Source organism: Eucalyptus grandis, chromosome 2, assembly GCF_016545825.1.
Source record: "Eucalyptus grandis isolate ANBG69807.140 chromosome 2, ASM1654582v1, whole genome shotgun sequence".
Taxonomy (NCBI): Eukaryota; Viridiplantae; Streptophyta; class Magnoliopsida; order Myrtales; family Myrtaceae; genus Eucalyptus; species Eucalyptus grandis.
Genome location: NC_052613.1, coordinates 9,928,640 through 9,949,877, shown reverse-complemented (window position 1 = coordinate 9,949,877; position 21,238 = coordinate 9,928,640). Strand labels below are relative to the sequence as shown.

Below are 21,238 nucleotides of genomic sequence, written 5' to 3'. Positions count from 1 at the left end.
TCTAAGCGCAATTAAGAGAATCATGACCTATAAGAGGTGCTTTTGTTCTTGCGTACATCCCTTTTATCATCATGTCGGTTTGGAACTACATCATTCTTAATTGCACTTAGGTAATTTGTTTAATTTAGTTTACGACAATAGCGCCCACAATCATTTTATTTCTCATATTCAAAGACTAAAAGCTAGAATTTGGACCAATGGCTAACACAAACTCTAATATTTCCTATCGACTGTCTGGGGACAGTGTGTATTCAAACTATTCCAAGAAAAGAAGAGGGTAAGGGCTTAGCTGTTCAATCTTCCCTAGAGTTTCGTTTTGTCAAGGGTAGTGCTTGTAAATTATAATTGGCTAATGCCAGAAATGTGGATTCTATAAGGCATGAAGACAAGCACCAAAGATAGTATCATATACATTTATTACCATAGGACACTTTTTCCCCCCACCTAGTTGGGTTACATTATATAGAGTAATTTCGTAGCTCCTAGCTGCTACTATGACTACTTCACAGAGACTTTGTGAGATTGCAAGAAAAACAAGAAGGTAGAGCAGATCATGATGTACATCTAGAGACTTGCGAAGTGCTCAAGATTTCATGCCATCTTTGTGCATCTAAACTGCTCGACTAAGATCCCAAAAAGGCATCGAATCTCTTGTTCGTGGCTCATAATAGGAACTTCATGCAAATTGGTGGATTAACCCCTGCCAAAGCGAGTATTGAGCTAGGTAATGTCCATATGCCATCCCCACATACTAGACTTGAAGTTACCGCTGGCCCAAATGCGTCGGCCTTGGCTTTGTCGGTTTTCTCCCAAATGAACAAGATTAAGCTACCGACACACATATCAATGGCAAAGTATGGCCCTATGTAGAAGGGTATTGCCATAGCCATGGGCAGCGGAATGAAATGGACCCACTTCTTACCCACTAAGTCCCCGAACCCATTTATGATCATGGCATCGCAAGAAAACCGCAACAATGAGTGTGAGGTAATGTTCGGGCAAGGAAGTGAAGCCTTCCACCCCAAGTTCAGCCATACTGCGATAAACAATTCCGTAGGGAGCAAGATATTCACTTCCTGGGAGTCCAAGATCCTTAAAGGCCTTGTAGAAAAGCCAAAAGATGCGGGGAGAGATAACACAGCCCATGGCAGTACCAATCACCTGACTCACAAACATGGACCATGGTGAAGCCAAGGTCAGATAGCCCATCTTGAAGTCCTGAGTCAGGTCTGAGGTTGTAGACACAATATTCATCATGACTCCACAGCAGCTAAACTAATGAGAATTCCACCATGTGAGGCACCGGCGGATGCCCCAATCACGAAGATGGCGAGCTTCCCATAGGTCGAGGCAAGAGACTAGTCGGTGAGCCCACATCCATAGGCATTGCAGAAACCCAAGGTTGGAGCGAAGAGATAAATGACTAAAATGTAATACCATTTGAGTTGGGGGAACATGTGTGGAAGAGTAGCCGTGGATATGGCTGCTATTGTGACATATCCTGCAACTGCAAACCATGTCGGGATTTGATCTTTTAGGAAAAGTTGTGTCTGTCATTGGTCATCATAAGACACTTGAGGGTTATCAGGAGAGGAACCATTCGCAATGGGGAGGACATGGCTCATTTCTCTGTCTCAAAGCTAATAGTACAAGCCAAAGAGCGTTCAGCCAAGCACCTTGAAGAAGTTGTAAATCTCATCACCCAATATCATGGCAATGGCGATGAAAACCTCGCCCATCAGCCGACAACTGCCATCACTTGTCGGTAGTTTGCCATTACCAACCATCGCACGACCGATGCCTGCTTCTGCATGACCGTCAACCGTAGCCGCCGATCGCTACCACAGGATCACCGCCCACAGCTCACCAGCCACCACTCCCTCCCGTGGTCGATGCGCTTTGAGCGGCCTCCTGCGACGACAGTCAGCAGCAACAGTTGGCGATCGTGTGGAAATCGTGCGGCTTTCGTGTGACGGTCGTGCGGCGGTCGTGCAACAGTCGTGCGGCGACGGGCAACGATCGGCGGTCCGTGAGTAAGAAGAAAAAACAAAGTTTTTAGTGACCCAGGATTTAGTGATCATTTCTACCATTCTATTGTTAATATATATATATATTGTCAGTGAAGAATATTATTGTGCTTATTAAATACCACATTTCAGTCGACGTAAATGAAATTTGTAAGCACGCACCTTGTCGTTTGATGGGCATGTAATATTTGAATTAAAAAAGAACATGTTGATCAAAGATGTCCTCAACACATTCATTTATGCTATAACAAAGATAGTATAGAGTTAATAGATTAATTTGGAAGCTGGACCCAGCCAACAAGGGGAGACATTAAAGGGTCCATTTTTTATAGGAGCAAGAATCGAACGAATACAAGAACAACGGACGTCTCCGTCTCGATCCAAACAGAGTGTCCTGTCGTATCGCTTTCTTGATCGTGTTTGCCTGCTGATGGGGACGACATGGATGGGAACGATAGGTCGGGGATTCACATTTCTAAACTCGCTGAAATATGGATCTCAATGAAAATAGGGAATTTTGAATTATCGAAACCATTCTTGAGGCCGAAATCAATGAAATGATTAGACGGTCTTGGTTTCAAGAGAGGACTATGCATCGTGACTTGTAAGAGGATCGAGCGGTCAAGGAAAATAGACTTGTAAGAGGATCGAGCGGTCAAGGAAAATAGAATCCTAGTCAAAGGTTACGTGTTACCCTATGAATCCTGATCCTGATAAAGAAGCCATGATTCAAGTTGCATAAGTCCAATTTTAGGCAGAGCCAGGACCCCAATTGCAACTTCTTATGTTCAAGGGATCCTGTACAGAATGGGTAACTCGTTTGGCGACAAAGTAAGGCAAATTGAATTCCCAAAAAACCAAGGCCCAATAAAACTGGTCATATTAATTACCTTGTATGACTCGTTTTTCAACTCGTTGGGTCTTCTAAGACTAAAAACAGATGTGGAGGCTTAACTTAGAAGAAACTAAAAAAAAAAAAAAAAAAAAAACCATGGAGTGTATTCTCAAACCTCTTCTAATTAAATGAAAGCGCTTTTCACGACCCAAAAAAAAAAAACTCTTTTGTTCTAGTATTTATTCTCTCTACGTGCTTCTTGAGTTTATCCTTTATCTACCAGTCCAAACCCTACCATAAAATGGAAAAATATAGAAGCTTACGATATAAATGGAGCATAAATTAGAGGAAGTGGAATTATGATCAAAATGAAAAGAGAAAAATTGTTGGGATATGGAGTTTGTTTCCTTAGTCAAATGGGCCATGTATGAGTGGTGCTGCTCCATATGTTAGGATTGGTTTACTACATTGATATCTAATCTGATAAATTACAAAACGTATAATATCCAATGTTTTGTAGATGTACAAAATAACTTTATAATTCTGACCTTTTGTCACCATCATTCTAAGCGCAATTAAGAGAATCATGACCTATAAGAGGTGCTTTTGTTCTTGCGTACATCCCTTTTATCATCATGTCGGTTTGGAACTACATCATTCTTAGTTGCACTTAAGTAATTTGTTTAATTTAGTTTACGACGATAGCGCCCACAATCATTTTATTTCTCATATTCAAAGACTAAAAGCTAGAATTTGGACCAATGGCTAACACAAACTCTAATATTTCCTATCGACTATCTGGGGACAGTGTGTATTCAAACTATTCCAAGAAAAGAAGAGGGTAAGGGCTTAGCTGTTCAATCTTCCCTAGAGTTTCATTTTGTCAAGGGCAGTGCTTGTAAATTATAATTGGCTAATGCCAGAAATGTGGATTCTATAAGGCATGAAGACAAGCACCAAAGATAGTATCATATACATTTATTACCATAGGACACTTTTTCCCCCACCCAGTTGGGTTACATTATATAGAGTAATTTCGTAGCTCCTAGCTGCTACTATGACTGCTTCACAGAAACTTTGTGAGATTGCAAGAAAAACAAGAAGGTAGAGCAGATCATGATGTACATCTAGAGTCTTGCGAAGTGCTCAAGATTTCATGCCATCTTTGTGCATCTAAACTGCTCGACTAAGATCCCAAAAAGGCATCGAATCTCTTGTTCGTGGCTCATAATAGGAACTTCATGCAAATTGGTGGATTAACCCCTGCCAAAGCGAGTATTGAGCTAGGTAATGTCCATATGCCATCCCCACATATCAGACCTGAAGCTACCACTGGCCCAAATGCGTCGACCTTGGCTTTGTCGGTTTTCTCCCAAATGAACAAGATTAAGCTACCGACGCACATATCAATGGCAAAGTATGGCCCTATGTAGAAGGGTATTGCCATAGCCATGGGCAGTGGGATGAAATGGACCCACTTCTTACCCACTAAGTCCCTGAACCCATTTATGATCATGGCAACCGCAAGAAAACCGCAACAGAGTGTGAGGTAATGTTCGGGCAAGGAAGTGAAGCCTTCCACCCCAAGTTCAGCCATACTGCGATAAACAATTCCGTAGGGAGCAAGATATTCACTTCCTGGGAGTCCAAGATCCTTAAAGGCCTTGTAGAAAAGCCAAAAGATGTAGGGAGAGATAACGCAGCCCATGGCAGTACCAATCACCTGACTCACAAACATGGACCATGGTGAAGCCAAGGTCAGATAGCCCATCTTGAAGTCCTGAGTCAAGTCTGAGGTTGTAGACACAATATTCATCATGACTCCACAGGCAGCTAAACTAATGAGAATTCCACCATGTGAGGCACCGGCGGATGCCCCAATCACGAAGATGGCGAGCTTCCCATAGGTCGAGGCAAGAGACTAGTCGGTGAGCCCACATCCATAGGCATTGCAGAAACCCAAGGTTGGAGCGAAGAGATAAATGACTAAAATGTAATACCATTTGAGTTGGAAGAACATGTGTGGAAGAGTAGCCATGGATATGGCTGCTATTGTGACATATCCTGCAACTGCAAACCATGTCGGGATTTGATCTTTTAGGAAAAATTGTGTCTGTCATTGGTCATCATAAGACACTTGAGGGTTATCAAGAGAGGAACCATTCGCAATGGGGAGGACATGGCTCATTTCTCTGTCTCAAAGCTAATAGTACAAGCCAGAGAGCGTTCGGCCAAGCACCTTCAAGAAGTTGTAAATCCCGTCACCCAATATCATGGCAATGGCGATGAAAACCTCGCCCATCAGCCGACAACTGCCATCACTTGTCGGTAGCTTGCCATTGCCAACCGTCGTATGACCGATGCCTGCTTCTGCATGACCGTCAACCGTAGCCGCCGATCGCTACCACAGGATCATCGCCCACAGCTCACCAGCCACCACTCCCTTTCGTGGTCGATGGGCTTTGAGCGGCCTCCTGCGACGGCAGTCAACAGCAACAGTTAGCGATCGTGTGGAAATCGTGCGGCTTTCGTGCGACGGTCGTGCGGCCGTCGTGCGGCCGTCGTGCGGCCGTCGTGCGATCGTCGTGCGGCGACGGGCGACGATCGGCGGTCCGTGAGTAAGAAGAAAAAACAAAGTCCGCCAATCATGTTCGCCATACAATCAGGATCTTGATTTCCATAAGTAAAACTTTCCAAGTTTACTTGCCTTCCAAAAGATTTGATTATCGGAATTGATTCCATTAAGAATAATCAATCATGTAGGTGCTATATCCAACTAGAGAATCGTCCATAAGTCATATGAATCAAATCATTGAAGAAATAAAGATAAATGACTAAAATGTAATACCATTTGAGTTGGGGGAACATGTGCGGAAGAGTAGTTGTGGATATGGCTGCTATTGTGACATATCCTACAACTACAAACCATGTCAGGATTTGATCTTTTAGGAAAAGTTGTGTCTGTCGTTGGTCATCATAAGACACTTGAGGATTATCAGGAGAGGAACCATTCGCAATGGGGAGGACATGGCTCATTTCTTTGTCTCGGAGCTAATGGTACAAGCCAAAGAGCGTTTGGCCAAGCACCTTGAAGAAGTTGTTCCCATCACCCAATATCATGGCAATGGCAATGAAAACCTCGCCCATCGGCTGACAACTGCCACCATCTGCCGACAACTTGCCGTCACCAACCATCGCACGACCGCCGCCTACTTCCGCATGACCGCCGACCGTCATCGCTGATCGCTACCATAGGATCGCCGCCCATAACTCACCGGCCACCACTCCCTCCCGCGGTCAATGGGCTTTGGGCAGCAATCCTATGACAACGGTCGGTGACGACGGTCGGCAGTTGTGCGGAAATCATGTGGCTGTCATGCGACAATCGTGCGGTGGTCGTGCGATCGTCGTGTGACAGCGGGCGGCGATCGGCGGTCCATGAGTAAGAAGAAAAAACAAAGTCCGACAATCCCATTCGCCCATACAATCAGGATCTTAGTTTCCATAAGTAGAACTTTCCAAGTTTGCTTGCCTTCCAAAAGATTTGATTATTGGAATTGATTCCATTAAGAATAATCAATCATGTAGGTGCTATATCCAACTAGAGAATCGTCCATAAGTCATATGAATCAAATCATTGAAGAAATAAAGATAAATGACTAAAATGTAATACCATTTGAGTTGGGGGAACATGTGCGAAAGAGTAGCTGTGGATATGGCTGCTATTGTGACATACCCTACAACTGCAAACCATGTTAGGATTTGATCTTTTAGGAAAAGCTGTGTCCGTCGTTGGTCATCATAAGACCATTGAGGATTATTAGGAGAGGAACCATTCGCAATGGGGAGGACATGGCTCATTTCTCTGTCTCGGAGCTAATGGTACAAGCTAGAGAGCGTTTGGCCAAGCACCTAGAAGAAGTTGTTCTCATCACCCAATATCATGGCAATGGTGATGAAAACCTCACCCATCGGCCGACAAGTTGCCACCATCTGCCGACAACTTGCCGTCGCCAACCGTCGCACAATCGCTACATGCTTCCGCATGACTGCCAACTGTCACCGCCGATCGTTGCCACAAGATTGCTGCTCACAGCTCACCGACCACCTCTCCCTCCTGTGGTCAATGGGCTTTGGGTGGCAATCCTACGACGGCGGTCGACAACGATGGTTAGCAGTCGTGTGGAAATCGTGCGGCTATCATGCTATAATCATGCGACGGTCATGCGGCGGTCGTGCGGTCATCATGGGGCCGTCGTGCGACAGCAGCAACGATCGGCGGTCCATAAGTAAGAAGAAAAAACAAAGTCCGTCAATCATGTTCACTCATACAATCAGGATCTTGGTTTTCATAAGTAGAACTTTCTAAGTTTACTTGTCTTCCAAAATATTTTATTATCGAATTGATTCCATTAAGGATAATCAATCATGTAGGTGTTATATCCAACCAGAGAATCATCCATAAGTCATACGAATCGAATCCTTAAAGAAATAAAGATAATCTCGCATCTGGATAAGTCTTCATTCTTCAGTAGCATTTAGTCTGTGATCTGTCAACGTGAGCAGACTTTGAACCTAAAGTCCGGTGGTCTTCAAACTTTAACACTTTAGTCTGGAAGTCTTCAGACTAGACTGTGGAAAGGTTTTGTCAACTTCAAAATAGTAAATAAGTTTTTCCCAATAATCTCCCCATTTTTTATGGTGACAAAACTTTATATTGTGTCTAAGATCAACAAATGTCACAACGAGGCTCACTGTGTGTACAAATTTTTTCGCTTGTTCATTAATATTTTGGAGTCTCATTAAATTAGTGAAATACATGTGTTAGTTACTAATATGACTTTCTTTATATAAATGATATGTGAAAATATTGTCGCAAGTACACTATGAAAGAATTGAGTTTTACATTTGTCATGACCTAACCCTTTCGAGAGAAAGAGAGTTCGGGGGTATATCAATTTTGGGCCAATGGCCTTCTATTGACTCGAGTTTTCCCAAATCCATACCTCACGTGACATTAGATGTTCACATTTTTAATCATTTAAGCCTATGCGAATTTTAACTAAAAAGTCATTACTAGCCCTTTTGGGATCGACTAGAAACCCAATAAGATATATATGAATATCTTACTATGTGTGCAATCAGATCTTCTAAACTTAGGAACTTGATTATGTCATAACTAAGGCTCACATTCTTTCGGTATATAACCTGATCACATTTTAGCTAATGCCATAGCAGCCTATCCAAGAGTTTTAATCGCATCATAACCATTCTAAAATAGGAAAGTAACATCCAAATTGAAAAGCACAATCAATTATATCATAATAGGAGGCATGCAACCATCCTAAAATTGTCCCTAAAAGAGAAAAGGCAATAAAAAAGGAGAAGCCTTTTGTAAAGCACTAAAGGCTTGTCCAATTTTAGGATTTACTCTCTTAGGGTTTTCCAATTTTTTTATTTTCTAATGATTTTCTAAAACTCTAATTTTTTTATTGATTTTCGAATTTTCTAAATATTTTTATTATTTCCTAAAGTTTTTAAACTTTTGATCATTTTTTTAATTTCTAAATTTTTGTATTTTCAAAGTTTGTTATTATTATTATTATTATTATTATTATTATTATTATTATTATTATTATTATTATTATTATTTATTTGCGATTTTTTATATTTAAAAAGAATTCGAACCGGGTCAGGAGACTCGGCCCGACTAAACCGACCCGGACTCTATTGGTCCGGGTTGGACTGAAAAACTAGGCTATGTTAATTCCGGCCCACTCAGAATTACTCAAAGTGGCCCACCTACATTTTTCAAAAAGAAAGGTGTCATAACTCCAGCCCACTTTCATTTTCTAATTCTCAGCCCAATTTATCCCAAAACACAAAACAAGCAACCCACCACTTTTTTTTTTTTTTTTTACGGACGACCAGCCCACAGTTAAAAGTCCGAAGCCCATTTTAATTATCTATCTTTCTACTATGGCCATTTTTTTATTTTTTTTTACTTTTTTTCTCTCTTTTCTTTTATTGTTATTGCCTTTAACTATTTTGCTTTTTTCTACTGGATCTTCAACCTCACGCCTTCTTCTTCATCTTCTTCCACAAGCATTCAAAAAAAAAAATCTCGGACAGTGGAGAATATATCACAAAGTCACATGAAAACACGGCAAAATACAAAGAAATCGAGCAGGGTTCGACGAATACAAACGCAAACACGACGGCTTCGAGCTAATACGTGAAAATTCCTCGGCCATCTTTTCTTTTGGGCATTTTAGCAAACGCATGACACGCACTTCGGACAGCAAGCTTGAGGCTTAGTCTCAACATATGAAGGTTTGAATCGACATTATTAGGCACGGATCAACCAATATTTCTATGCAAGATGCCTACGATCTTCGAGAAAAAAATGAATTTTGAGATCGGGGGTGTTGAGAGAAAGAGCTCCTATCTGGGGTGGGGTTTCAACGAACGGCTCCGATGTCCGGGGCGTCTTCCAAGGGCGGGAAGTCTGGTCTTGGTCGTCCAACGGCATCTTTTATAGCATCGGTAATCACCGCAGTCAAAAGTACCGCAAATAGAAGGCCTGCAACTTGCATAATAGCCACATTAGCTAAAGATCCTTTTGAACAATATTTCATGACGAACAGAATTCTAAATCAATGCAAAGGATAGAGGAAGCACCCAAAATCGCGTGATGGAAATCATAAACGTCTTTGCGTGTGAAGTAGTAAGCAAGAAAGACGACGAACGGAAACACTATGGCGATCATCTGCCCAAGATAATAGGTCAGCATTAGTCTTCTTTCTTGACAGAAATTGGCCATTGGGATAAGATTATGTTGCAGATGGCAGCACCTATGGAGTAAAACTTTCAAAAGCAAGCAAGGACACTTACTGGGACATCCCAAAAGGGCACGGTATTGCCCTTCAGAGGATATTTCATGGTTCTATTATAAGTAAGATGGCTTCTATCACCACAAGAAGCAAAAGAATGAGCCAGTCGTGCTTATGCACTTTTGCCACCTTGAATCCATGGGATTGTGTAGTGTGAGATCCCAAGTCAATGTCTGGCATTTTTGTGTGGCTGCACAACAGAATCGATTACTATGGAAGCAAAAAGGAAAACTAAAAGCCATGAAAACTCATGAGAACTCAGATTACCAAAGGATTCACACGCGAAGCATGGGACTCAAAAAACAAGTGGATACTTATCAAGTGATCTTGAAAGCCACGAAACCCGCAGCTAGTTAAACAAAGCATGATACCTAAGACAATGTTTTCGCTAGAACTGTACCATTTACCCAGTGCTGAAAATAAAAAATTCACTGCTCATATTTAGTTATAGATCGGTAGACATTGCTGTTTAGCTTGAAAAGTCATAATGGAGAATAGTTGCTAGTAGATTAGAATGTTGCAAGTAGACAAAATTTCACTCCAGAAAGTAAAGTTCAAAAGAATACTAAAACCCCTCGTCTATCTCTCAATACACTAGATGACATAAAGTTAGTGAACATGAAGACAGCCAAGAGTAAGAGTAAGCACAGCACATGCAAAATCCTAAACCCACTGCACAGAAAGCCGAAATCGATAATTTTGCTTCATCACTCCCATCTTCAAGAACGTCGCAACACCGAGCAAGAAAGATCATTCCCTGGGAACCCATTTTGGCCCGAACCCAAAACCAGAAACGAAGAGCCGAACAGACACACAAGACAAGCAAGAAGCCGACCTTGCAGAACCGAATCAATCCACAAGAAAGCCTCGGACCGAAGCAGAGCCCAGAGTGTTCTTTCCAAGAACGCGACGTGTGCGCGAGTCGACTGATAGATAGATACAGCAACACCGGATGAAAGCTGCACGGGATACGACCCCATCAAAACCGAGTTGACGCCATCCGAGTCCGACCCACACAAACGCATAAACAAAGCGAATAAAAATGGTGTTCGGGAACATGGGAAAGCTGCGAGGATCGTAACTCCCAACAACGACCACATGGCAACCAACGCGTGACAATAACATTAAACAAAAAGGAACAGAGATTCCTTAGCGGGCAGGAGTTAGCTCAACGTCAAAACTGATGGAATCCATCCACCGATGGGATCGACGCGCGCAACGCGCATCGGGAGAGATCATCACCTACCCTGATAGACGCGGCTCCTTCAATCGTCTCTGATACGAGCGAGCGGGCGGGAGAGCGCGGCAGCGGCGGTGGCAGCCTTGTTCCTCCGGCTGCGTGAGCAATTCTTGAACAAATTCGAGCCACCTGATCGATCCGAAAACAAGAAAGTTCGACGTCAAATTCGAATCGAATTTCAGAACGTCGGGGACGGACATTTGATCGGGACGGAATTGAAGGGAGAGAAATCGCGATCGGCGGTTTATTATGATTTGCCTGATTTGCAATGCGGGGCAAGTTTCGTCGCTTCGGCTGACAGTTACTAGTTTCAGTTGGAAACTAGGGGATGCTTGGAGTTTAGCATTCAGCTAACCAACCATGCTGGATCTCATCTGAGCCTTTTGGGTTATTGATTTTCTCTATATATTCATTAGACTCGTTAAACGAGTGGGTCAGGTCAAGTCAGGTTTGGGTTGGGTTATAAATGATCCAACCAAAATCGATCAATTTAACCCGTTTATGACCCATTTATTGAAATGCAAAATTTTTTACCTATACCCGACCTAACCCATACCCAACTCATTTAACTAAACTTAAGAAAGCTTATATATATAATAATATGGTATTACTAAAATAGTTTATACAACACAAATTTAATGGACAATTTTTATAATTTTTAGAATAATTGTTTTTAAAAAATCAAATTTTAATTATTTTTTATTTTTTAAATATAATTTTATTTTTTTTTTTTGTTGTTCTTCTTCTTTGGCCGGCCGCCGGCCACGACGACGGCCGGTGGCTGGCCACAGGCAAGCCTCGAGCTCACTCGGCTCGCCAACGTCCGGTGAGCTCGAGGCTCGGGGTGTCGTGAGCTCAAGGCTCATTGGTGTCGAGCAAGCTCAAGCTCACCCCTCGTCGGATCCGGGCGAGGCTCGAGCCTTGCCGAACATCGGTGAGGCCTCGCCTCACTAGATCCGGCGAGCTCAAGTCTCGCCGACGTCAAGCAAGCTCCTCGCCGGATCTGGTGAGGCTCGAGCCTCGCCCAACGCCAGCAAGTTTGAGTCTCGCCAGATCGGCGAGGCCTCCGCCTCACCAAATCCAACGAGCTCAAGGCTTGCCTGGCCGGTCACCGACCATTTGTGCTGGGGATCAAAGGAAGAAGAAGCAATAAAAAAAAAAAGGAAAGAAAAAAAAAATAATTATAATTTCAGTTTTTATATATATATATATATATATATATATATATATATATTTGTAAAGTTAAAGAGAGAAGAGAGAGATAGTGGGGTTTTGGGTAAAAATGGGTTCTAAATCCAACCCATTTAAGTCCCACTTAAGACCTACATATCTTAAGTCTTTAGTTGTTAAACCCATTTAATTAACTTTTTCAAAAAACAAGTATTGACACCTAAATTTTTGCATAAAAAAAGGGGTTAATTTTTACCCAAAAAAAAAAAAATTTGCACGACATATAGTTTAGGAACGTTTATCTTATTTTATTTTATTTTATTGGACCGATGTCGAGCATTGATTCAGGTGGGATTTTCACATATTCAAGTAATATACACTGGGGGAACGTATTTTGGGCAGAAGGGAAATTTTTGGATGGAATATTTGAAAAATACAAAAAATAATATTGCGCGAGCAGTAAATATTTCAACAATATATTTAGAGGTATCATGTGCAAGCGAAATTGGAAACAAAATATGCCACAAAGATTTAAATTTTTCCTCAAAAGAATTTTAAAAAAGGGGAAGACCCGGTCGACTCATCTACCGCCGGCCGCGCTTCGCCTTCTACCCGCCATGCCTTCACAGTCGCCAAATCCCCACGCCGGTCGAGTCTTGCGCCCCTGTCCGCTCGTCCCCCGTGCCGGTCGCCGCCCAGCGGCCGAAACTCGGTCCTTGCTCCGCCGTGCCAGACGCGACAGCCCGAAGCCCGCGACGCCCCTATCACCGTCGCTCCACCTTGGCCTGATCTGTGACACTGGAGCTCCGCCTCATCCGCAAGCTCCATTGCTGCGCCTGCCGTCGTTTCTATCGACGCCCCCTTCAGCCGAGCCGTCTCCACCAGTCGCTACTGCAGATCCGGCGGTCCGCTCGTCGCCAGCAACGCCCGCAGCACCCCCTGCAGTGCTATGACGTCTCCTACTGCACACTCGCCGAGCCATCGACGCTGCAGCCCCTGCGACGCCAATTTTCCCTATAGCTCGCGCCAACCCACGACGACCTGAGCGACCACTGCGCCTACGCCCGCCACTGCAGCGCCCCGAGCCCGCTCCAAGCCTCCTCTGAGCGAAGCTGCCGACCACCTCTATCATAAACCTCCACACCGTGCGCCTGCTGCCACCTCGCCACCCACCGCCGGTCCTTCGCCGGAGTTCCAAACGCGGCGACCCGTTATCTCCGGTGACTAACCACAAGCTGCCAACAGTTTTTTGGAAAGCAAAAGCAAAAAAGAAAAAGAAAATCGCATTAGATAGTTTGTTCTATTTTATTTTCTTTTTATTATTTCGTTTTATTTTACTTTATTTGTTCTTTTTTTAGTATAATTATTCCTTAACGTAAGATTGAGAATTCCTGACATGAAATTTTCTCTAAAATTTGTGATTGATAGTCCGATTTTTGCGCCTGAAATCTGACTCGCAATCGCTTGAAAAATCGCGAATCCGATCTTACGCCCGAGATTCGATTCGTGATTTATTTAAAATTGGCCAATCTGATCTCATGCGAGATATGGTTCATCAATTTGGATATCAATCTTGCTCTGATTTGCTGTCGTCTCATTTAAGTTAATTTTGTTTTCGTAAAAAAATCCAAAAAATGTGAGTTAGATTAGGTTTATTCTTGTTTTATGTTTTACATATTTAGAATAAGAATTTTATTTCGAATTTCAAAATATAAAAATTAAAAAAATCAAAAAATCAAAATCAAAATCAAATCAATTAATTTAGGTTGCTAGGTTTATTTAAAAAAAAACTTAGATTGCATGTTTAATTATTTGATAATTTTTAACTTCAAAATTAATTAAAAAAACAAAAAAAAAATCATCATGCATATGTCATATAGAATTAGGGCATCCTTTGTACGTCATTGCATATTAGGGTAATATTACACGTAGTTTAATTCTAGATAATATTTTTCTCAATTTATTATAAGTTTAGGTATTTTCTTAGATATATTGCATTTTAGGATTACTTAGGTTAAGATAATATTCTAGTTTAAATTAGGATTTGGCTTAACCTAATTCCTAATACAAATTGAATAGAATCTTAATCTAGCTAGATAATTTTCACATTTTTTCTAAATTTGAATTTCATGAAAAATACAAAGAAAATTGTCTTAGAATAAATTAGTTTTATTTTCTAGGATAAATTACATTTTTTAAGAAAAAAAAAAAAAGTCATGTGCATGTCATATAGGATTAGATTCATGAAATGCATGTCATTTAATGATTGTTGTTAGGTCCATTTAATTAGAAATTGCATGTCATTAGAATTAAGTCATTTAGTTATATTGCATTGCATAAAGCATAATTCTCATTAATTAAGTGAAAACAAAAATTATGTGTTAATTAGAAATCATATTTAGGGTTATTGATGTGAATTTCGATCTACCAACGTAGATACTTTTGTTACATTACATAAAGCATAATTCTCATTACTTAAGTGAAAACAAAAATTACGTGTTAATTAGAAATCATATTTAGGGTTATTGATGTGAATTATGATCTATCAATACAGATGCTTTCGTTGCTTTGAGATAAGTTTTCCAATTTATTCACTGTTTATCTGGGTGTTAAATTGGTGGCTTGCGCACTTGCACGGTCGCCTTACATGTTAGGGAAATAGATTTAAAATCAATCAAATTGCCTGCAAAAACATTTTTTTTTTTAAAATAAAAGAAATGGTACCGAAAGGGCATTAGAAATGTCTAGTGTAACCAAGACTCCATACCCAAAATCTCTCGTTCATAGAAGTAAATAATTCTCTCATTATTTTACTTAGATGTCTAATCGACCTACCATAAACTGATTAGTGGCAATTCCTAGATAAAATTTATTTGCATGTTAAAATATTTGAACCTAAGTCGCGAATTGGTATGGATTTGAGAGAGCTCGAGTTAAGTCTAGGCTTAACAATCCATTAGCCTAATTTAGGTGGTTCACCCGAAAATTTGGTCGCGACAACAAGTGACCCATATTTTACCCATTTATGATTTAAATGGGTCATATATGGGTTTATAACCCATTTTGCCACCTCTAGTCCCCACCAATGGAGATTCGCGAGGACCTTTCTTTCCACAAAAAGGATGAGTGAATGTTCCCCAAGGTCCAAGCAGCGTGTCATGCACTTCGGAGTGAACCGAATTACAAGTCGCGTTCGGATTGGCCAAAAACATCCAGCTGCCTAAAAAACACCTTCCGTTTTTAAAGTACCAGTCGTGGTTTGTTTTTTGCTGGTTAAGTAGCTTGGGATGAATGTGATTTTCTGAATTAAATGAACAATTACTACCATAAAAAAAATCACAAATTATGTCAAGCCCGAATTTTAAAACTTACCCATTGTGACGCAAATACTTTTGAGTTCTTTTAGCATCATAAAAAATAAATAAAATAAAATAAAATAAAATAGACGACACAGTGTGACGGATGTACATTAGATGGAACTGAAATAGAGGGCATATATGACTTTTTTTTTCGTGATATAAGAAAAAGTTGTGAATATTTGTGTCACCATAGACAAGTTTAGAAATGACGGTCATTCAGGCAAAAATGACGAGTGATCTTCCCCCCAAGCCCAAGTAGCGTGTCATGCCCTTTGAAGTGGACCAAATTATGACTCGTGTTTGGATTATAAAAAAATATCTAGCTGCCTAAAAATCACTTGCTCTTTTTAAATTATTCTAGTGGTCGTTTGGTCTCTGCTGGCTACGTAATTTGGGGCAAATGCAATGTTTTGAATTAAACGAATGATTACTATAACAAAAAATATCAAAATATGATCACCGTGACATAAATACTCCAATTATTTTTCATCATAAAAAACCTTGAAGTGACAAATATACCTTGGATGGAATTGAAATAGAAGATACATATAATTTTTCTTGTGATACAAAAAAAGTTTGTGTATTTACATTACAATGAACAAGTTTAGAATTTTTGTGATGTTAAAAAAGTTTAGAGTATTTATGTTACAGTGACTATAGTTTAGGTTTCTTTGTTGTGTTTACCTTTAAATGAAAGAATCATGGAAATTACGCAAAAAGAATATGGCAACAGAAGAATTCAAAAAACTTTGGTGTATATTTTTTTTTGGTTGTTTTTCTTCTTTTGGCTGCATGTTGATGGAATACGTGCTTGGTCCGATGTGACAAGTCTCTTGCCTCACTCCACAAAATTGATTAGTCCAAAATCTCAAATGAATGTCGATTAAAGCCCTACGATTCATTCCCCAGATTCACATTAGATCAACCAACCAAGTTAAAAGTATTAAGTAGATTAAATTAACTTAATGTGTAAACTTTTCACTTACCTTGAAATTGACTTCAAATTCAGAGCTTTAAATCACCCTTAAGCAAAATAAACAAAACTGAAAGTCAACAATACTTAATTTTAGAATGACAAAAGTTGGTGGGAAGCAATGAAAACTCAAAAGGTTGAAACAGAAACTTTAATTAATTCAAGTGTAGGACCTTTGTTTCCATTTGTGGGTTTTTGAAAACAAAAGCTTGAAGAAGTGTGTGGGTGATCGAACATTAATGAAGTGAAACTTCTACTTTTGAAAATCAAAAGCTTGCCATGGTTTTGTTGATACAACCAAGGCAATAAATTTTTAAAGAATTCTCAATAGTTCTCACAAAGTGTAATGATTAATCAAGGTTAAAAGAAATTTAAAACTTTGGCTAAAAGGTGAGTGCTTCAATGAATGAGCTTCAATGACTCCTCTAAAGTTAGCTAGGATACACTTGCCCAAACTAACTAAACAGAAACCGAAAATCACCAATGGTTAATTTTAAGAAGTAGTGAAATTAATAAATTTACCTCATTCATACTCAAAAGGTTGAGATAGAAACTTTGATTAATTCGAGTATGGGACATCCATTTCTACTTGTGTGTTTTCGAAAATGAAAGCTTGAAGAAGTGAGTGGGTGGTTGCAAGTCAATGAAGTGGAACCTCCAATTTTGGAAAGCGAACAAGTGTCTTAGGTTTCCTCATAAAATCAATGAAGTGGAACCTCCGGTTGCCACCCGCTGCCACACGACCGCTGCACAACGATCGCACAACTGCCGCACGACTGTGGCACAACCACCACATGATTGTCGCACGACCGCCAACCGCCGCCGCTTTTGGATCAATTTGAATACACCATAAGCCAATTACAATCATCTTCTTGGTGATTACTTCATCCTCTTCATTTGTGATCCTGTGTAACCCAAGCTCTCTTCGAAGCTCCAGGCGTTGGTGGACCAATGAGGGAAGTACGTTTTGCTTGTATGACCTACTGCGACTTCAATTTTTTTCCTCTTGTAGCTAGACATCCAATTTGTGAGAAACCCCTCTGATATTCCTCATGAACAGCTCCGGAGCGATGTGTTTGGGGTACCTCGAGCACCTAACATTGACACAATGCTCTCTTGTCTTGGGCATATCTTGGGAAGACCAAAATTGGAAATCTTAGGACAATAGTTTGCGTCAAGAAGAATATTGTGAGGCTTTATGTCAAAGTGCAAGATCCTCGTGTTGCAACCTCTATGCAAGTACTATAGCCCGTGAGCTATGCGAAGGGAAATCAAGTACAATGTGTCCCAGCTGAATAGTTGATCTAACTCTAGTGTGTTACTCTTGTTAAATATAGACTTTTTGAGGGATCCATTGGGCATGAACTCATAAACCAAAGCTCTTTTGCTTCCTTCCAAATGAAATCCCAAGAGGTTGACAACATTGACATGAGAAATCCTACTTATGCTTGCAACTTCATTGAAAAATTCTTCAGCATCGCCTTTAAGCTTCTTTAGAAGCTTGACTGCCACAAGCTGACCATTTTCAAGCTTGCTTTTGCACACATAACCATAGCCTCCCCAGCCTAACTTTTCTTCAAAAGAGATGGTCATCATCTTAATGTCTTTGTAGGTGTATTGTCTCGAAGAGACAAGTCCCTCGATTTTCATTTCGCCATCGAAATGTTCACTCCTTTGCTTGATCAAAGCCATAATTCTTTTGATCATTGGTTTCTTCTTTAAGAAAAGCATTAAAATAAGGGTGATCCCAATTCCAGCTCCTGATGCTGCTATTCTTGAAAAAATATAGAACATTTCATAACAGCAATCTCACTTCATCACTTTATTGAGGCTTCTAAGGCTGCGTTTGTTTGTATTCTTTTTTTGTTTTTAAACACTTTTTCTGTTTTTTTGTTTCGAGGAACAAAAAGGAACAAACGCGTTTGGGTGCGTTTGTTCCTTTTTTGTTCTTTTGTTCCAGGAACAAAAGAAACAAAACAAGAAACACAAATTTTGTGTTTCTTGTTTCTGAAACACTTTGGAGAAATACTTTTTTTCTTTTTCTCTTATTTTCTTGTTCTTTTTCTTTTGGCCGGTCGCCGGCCTCGGCCATGGCCGGCGACCAGCCGACGAGGGCCGGCGGCCTCGCCCAGCCACGGCGAGGCCGAGGCTCGCCGTCCCCCCGGCGAGGCCGAGGCTCGCCGTCCCCGGCGAGGCCGAGCTCGCCCAGCCATGGCGAGGCCGACCTCGCCCGGCCCGGGCGAGCTCGATCTCGCCCGAGATCCGGCGAGGCCGCGCCGCCCGCCGGGCGAGCTCGGCCTCGCCGGATCAAGGCGAGGCCGACCTCGCGCCGGCCCGGGCGAGCTCGATCTCGCCCGGATCCGGCGAGGCCGAGCTCGCCCAGCCGGCCGGCGAGCCTCGGCCTCGCCGGATCCGGGGCGAGTCGGCGTCGCTCGGGCGGTGGCCCGGCGAGGCCGCGCCCGCCCGCCACCGGGCGAGCTCGGCCTCGCCGAATCAAGGCGAGGCCGACCCTCGCCGGCCGGTCGCCGGCCAAGGCCTTGGCCGGCGACCGGCCAAAAGAAGAAAAAAATGAAAAAGAAAAAAAAAGAAAAAAAGGAAAAATAAAAAAAAATAGAAAAAATAAAAGAAATAAAAAAAAAATTATCCAAATTTACCAAACATGTTTCTATTTATTTTTGTTCCCGAACAAGTTTACCAAACGCGTTTTTGTTCAGAAATTGTTCCTGTGAAATGTAAACACTTTTTTCTATTTCGTTCCTCGGAACAATTTTTAAACAGAAACGTTACCAAACGCGCCTAAGTTGCGAATCTTTATAGAAAATATACAACAAAAAACACAAGTTAACGGATTACCTATTAAGGTTTTTGTCACCAAAATGCCACGTTTCCATGCCAAGACACAAATGCTTATCAAATAAACCCTTAATGAAGTTGTGATGAAACTAGTAAAAGAGTGCTTCCCACAGTGCGATAGATCAAGTATTCAACTTTTATGCTTGAGCTTAATTCGACTAGAGAATTGAGATACTCGAGCTTGACTTGACTTGGCTATTACGATCAACTTATTAATGAGCTTGAGTTCGAGTTTGATAAACCCAAATGCCATGTAAATATAAGGATTCTGGGGTCTATGTTTTACAACCTTAACAAAAACTGACAAGTTTCATTAGGCTTACGAACTTGCCAATTTTGTGTTAGAAGCTCGAGGTCAACTCTGCTCGAGCTCGACTGGACACTTCGACGAGTTCATCTTGCACACTTGAAAATGAAAGAAAATTGGGTGAGTATGTGAGTTGATTCAACTTGCTTGATTTTTCTAATAAAAAGTATACTTTCTAATTGGTAAAGGGCCCTTGCTATAAATTTATTAATATGACATTTAGAACGCATTATATGTAAATCATTAATTTCTAATCCATAGATTGTAATCACATATTAAAATCCTTAATGCTCATTTTGGACTTTATCCCCCACTTTTTTTAAGAAAAAGGAAGATCTAACCTGTTGACTAATCTTGCATTCGGACGTGGCGGAGACATAATTGAATGTTTCCTCTCCTTCTTTTCCTAAATTTTTCATTGATTACTGGATTGCTGACATTGCCTTAATTTATTTTTATTTTTTTATATGCATTTTGGTTTTAACAATAGACAGGACGGCATAGAAGTTTCTCAAAAAACGGTTTTTTTTTCCCATCGAGACAGGTGGAGTTTGACTTTCATATACATATACATATATATAAAGACCAATTAGAAGTTGGTCAATATCAAATTCATGAAATATTCAATTGATATTACGGACTAGGTACGACACGAGATAAAGCCTTCAGAGGTGGCAAAAGATTGAATCGGTGGCGGGAATGCATGTATTTAAGGATGCATTGCGGCTAATCCACACACTAGATCAATCTCATAGAGCTAGGAAAATTACCAAAAAAATTTCAAACTTATTGTGTTGATATCAATTCGGTCTAAATCTTTTAATTAAGCAATTTAATCCTAATTTTTTTTTTTACATTAGTATCAATTCAATACATAACCAATTAAAAAAAAATTATGAAAAAAGGTTCATGTCAATGTTACCATGTCACGTAAGACAAGTAGCGTTCACATTGGCGATTGCCACCGTAAATTTGCCATATTGACTCAATTGGCAAAACATTAAAAAAAAAAAAGTGTATGACTCAATTGAGACAATTAAGACTGAATTGACAAAAATGTAATAGGTATGAGACTTTTTGGACAATCCTTCTCCTGAATCAATATTATCTTAAGCCAAAGCAAAATCCGAAGAGCTGAATAGATCCAGAAGCACGAGCATATATCGATCACAGAGACAAAGCCAGAGAAAAATCGAAGAGCTCATACCTTTCAAAGCAGATTCAATCCGCGAGAATCCTCTAAGCGAAGCCGAGCCCGATGAAATCCTTCTCGAAAATGCGGCGTCCATGCGTTCGTCCGCCGCCGATAAATTCAGCAGCACCAGATGAAAGCTACACAGGATACGACCCATCAAAGCCGTGTCGAGAATTGATCTAAGCATGAACAACGACCAAGAGGACGTGTAACAATAACTTCAAATAAAAAGATTGCTTAGCGGGATATAGAGGAGATGATCCCAAACCGAAAGTCAAATGGACGGCAATCAATCAATGCATTGAGGGAGATCATTATGGACGCGGCTTTTCAATATCAAAGTCTATTATTACTCGTGTCGGGACCGGTCAATTTGGCAATGAGAC

General features: G+C 40.8%; 1 protein-coding gene and 2 pseudogenes across 2 annotated transcripts; all 3 read right to left on the bottom strand.

Annotated features, from left to right (window-relative positions):
• Positions 1 to 662: 662 nt before the first annotated feature.
• LOC104434454 lies at positions 663 to 1,787 on the bottom strand (annotated as a pseudogene).
• A 2,261-nt stretch (positions 1,788 to 4,048) lies between these two features.
• On the bottom strand, positions 4,049 to 6,099 carry LOC104434452 (annotated as a pseudogene).
• Positions 6,100 to 9,093: 2,994 nt separating this feature from the next.
• Positions 9,094 to 20,935, bottom strand: LOC108957352 (lipid phosphate phosphatase 2-like). Of its 2 annotated transcripts, none has more exons than XR_005547137.1 (3): positions 20,865 to 20,935; positions 9,544 to 9,945; positions 9,094 to 9,445 (listed from the first exon to the last, which is right to left on the bottom strand). XR_005547137.1 is itself a non-coding variant. In XM_018867788.2 (3 exons), exons 1-3 carry the CDS (start codon positions 9,802 to 9,804, stop codon positions 9,324 to 9,326), a joined length of 258 nt encoding a protein of 85 aa, XP_018723333.2. In that variant the 5' UTR covers positions 9,805 to 10,774; the 3' UTR covers positions 9,094 to 9,323. The 2 variants fall into 2 exon arrangements, 1 of the variants encoding a protein (XP_018723333.2); XM_018867788.2 differs by lacking the exon at positions 20,865 to 20,935 and having other exon boundaries at positions 9,544 to 9,631; positions 9,757 to 10,774.
• Positions 20,936 to 21,238: the final 303 nt, after the last annotated feature.